Source organism: Coenobita brevimanus, chromosome 83, assembly GCF_032717465.1.
Source record: "Coenobita brevimanus isolate Jiangsu-jjx chromosome 83, ASM3271746v2, whole genome shotgun sequence".
Classification (NCBI taxonomy): domain Eukaryota; kingdom Metazoa; phylum Arthropoda; class Malacostraca; order Decapoda; family Coenobitidae; genus Coenobita; species Coenobita brevimanus.
The window spans coordinates 4,065,135-4,066,629 of record NC_137036.1 but is presented as its reverse complement, the minus strand read 5'-3'; the positions used below and the strand labels follow the sequence as shown (position 1 = coordinate 4,066,629).

At 49.0% G+C, this 1,495-nt stretch overlaps 1 protein-coding gene across 1 annotated transcript in view; it reads left to right on the top strand.

Annotated features, from left to right (window-relative positions):
- LOC145409859 (uncharacterized) overlaps nt 1-957 on the top strand; it is a 45,599-nt gene extending 44,642 nt beyond the window's left edge. The window contains exons 5-6 of the mRNA XM_080280141.1: nt 34-122; nt 924-957. Coding sequence (XP_080136267.1) covers nt 34-122; nt 924-957 — 123 coding nt within the window. The remainder of the gene's footprint in view (nt 1-33; nt 123-923) is intronic.
- Nucleotides 958-1,495: the final 538 nt, after the last annotated feature.

The window sequence follows — 1,495 nt, the reverse complement described above, 5'->3', positions numbered from 1 at the left end:
GTGCCTCCATTGTCTATGCTCTTCTCTGGTCAGGTTCCGAGCTTCTTTGAGATGAATGGTTCCTTTGCTGCAGAGGGCTTGCCATTGTTGTCTGTCTGGTGCATTGGTTTCAAGGTCTTTTGGTACGATGCTGCACTTCATCAGAGCTGTCCTTATAATATGATTTTTATATCTCTTTTTCTGTTCCTCTGGGTTGCGTTGTGCTGCAGGGAGTTGGCCATACATAATCTGGCGGGGAAGACAGCGCTCAGGCATGCTGAACACTTGTCAGACTCATCTCAGCTGCTTTTTTAGCAAGCATGGTTTCTGTGCTGGTTGACCTCCCCACTATAGGATTTGTGAGTGAGGGACTTTATCCTCCCATGAGAGTCCTAGGATGCTCTGTAAGCATTGGATGTGAGACGACTCAAGCTGTTTGATGTGACGCTGGTAGGTAGGCCAGGATTCAGCACCGTATAAGAGGGAGGAGAGGCATACAGCTGTGTATGGTTATCCTTTCCAGTGTTAGGTATACCCTTCTCCTGCATCTGTTAGGATGCCCTCTCCTGAGAGGCGAGTCTCAGATAAGGCAGCAATGTCAGCTTCATATCTTTTCAGTTTATGGGTAATAAGGGCAGTTCTACACTGTGGTCATGAGTCGTGGTCAGTATCAAGCAAGGTTGGTATATTCCAGGTGGCAAGAGTCAGAGGGATTCTTTTTGTTTTCTGATCAAAATGTGGGATGCCTTGACAGTCACTGTTATCTATCCAGGTGGTGCACAGCAGCAAATGTCTAAGTTACCTATTCTAAGCCCTCTCTCATCAGGGGTAAGCAGTTGGACGTTCATTTCCTTTTGCTTAGTCACACTGGATGCTGCTGAAGGCATGACTTGCTCCAGTGCTGTCATGACATTTACCATTGTGCCAGTGTCACCCTTGTGCAGGACTCAAGCTAGCAACTTCCAGCCTCATCCGTGACCTGTCATTGTCACCCTATCCTGTCGTCACAGGTCTTTTGATTTTGGTGAAAGGATGATACAGGAGGGGAGTGTAGCAGTGGACTTGTGCAATGAACGGATCTGGTGTGATGGTGAAGGTGTACAGTCCTTACCACTACATGAATTGGTTCTTCTCAGCCTGTGATGATGGCCTGATGATTCACGACAACCATCAACTGATTAGGGTTGCAGGAGCCTGCCAGAAGCTGTCTGTTGAGCTCCGCCTTTTGTGGGACTCACATCCACGGATTTCTCGTCTGGGATTTACTTCCATAGCGGTAACCCAACCAAAGGTAATCCAGAAGCCTGTGAACCTGGGAACACTTGGTCTGACCCCTCAGCGATGGCCCCGCCAGCAGGGGTAACCCTGTCTTTCAATTGTGTCCAGGGGGTTTTGCCCCTGCTGGTACGGCCCACCAGATTTATGTGGTATGGAAGCCGCCCACCATGACACGGTAGTTCCCGTGGGGGTCACACACACATACACACACACACACACACACACACACACACACACA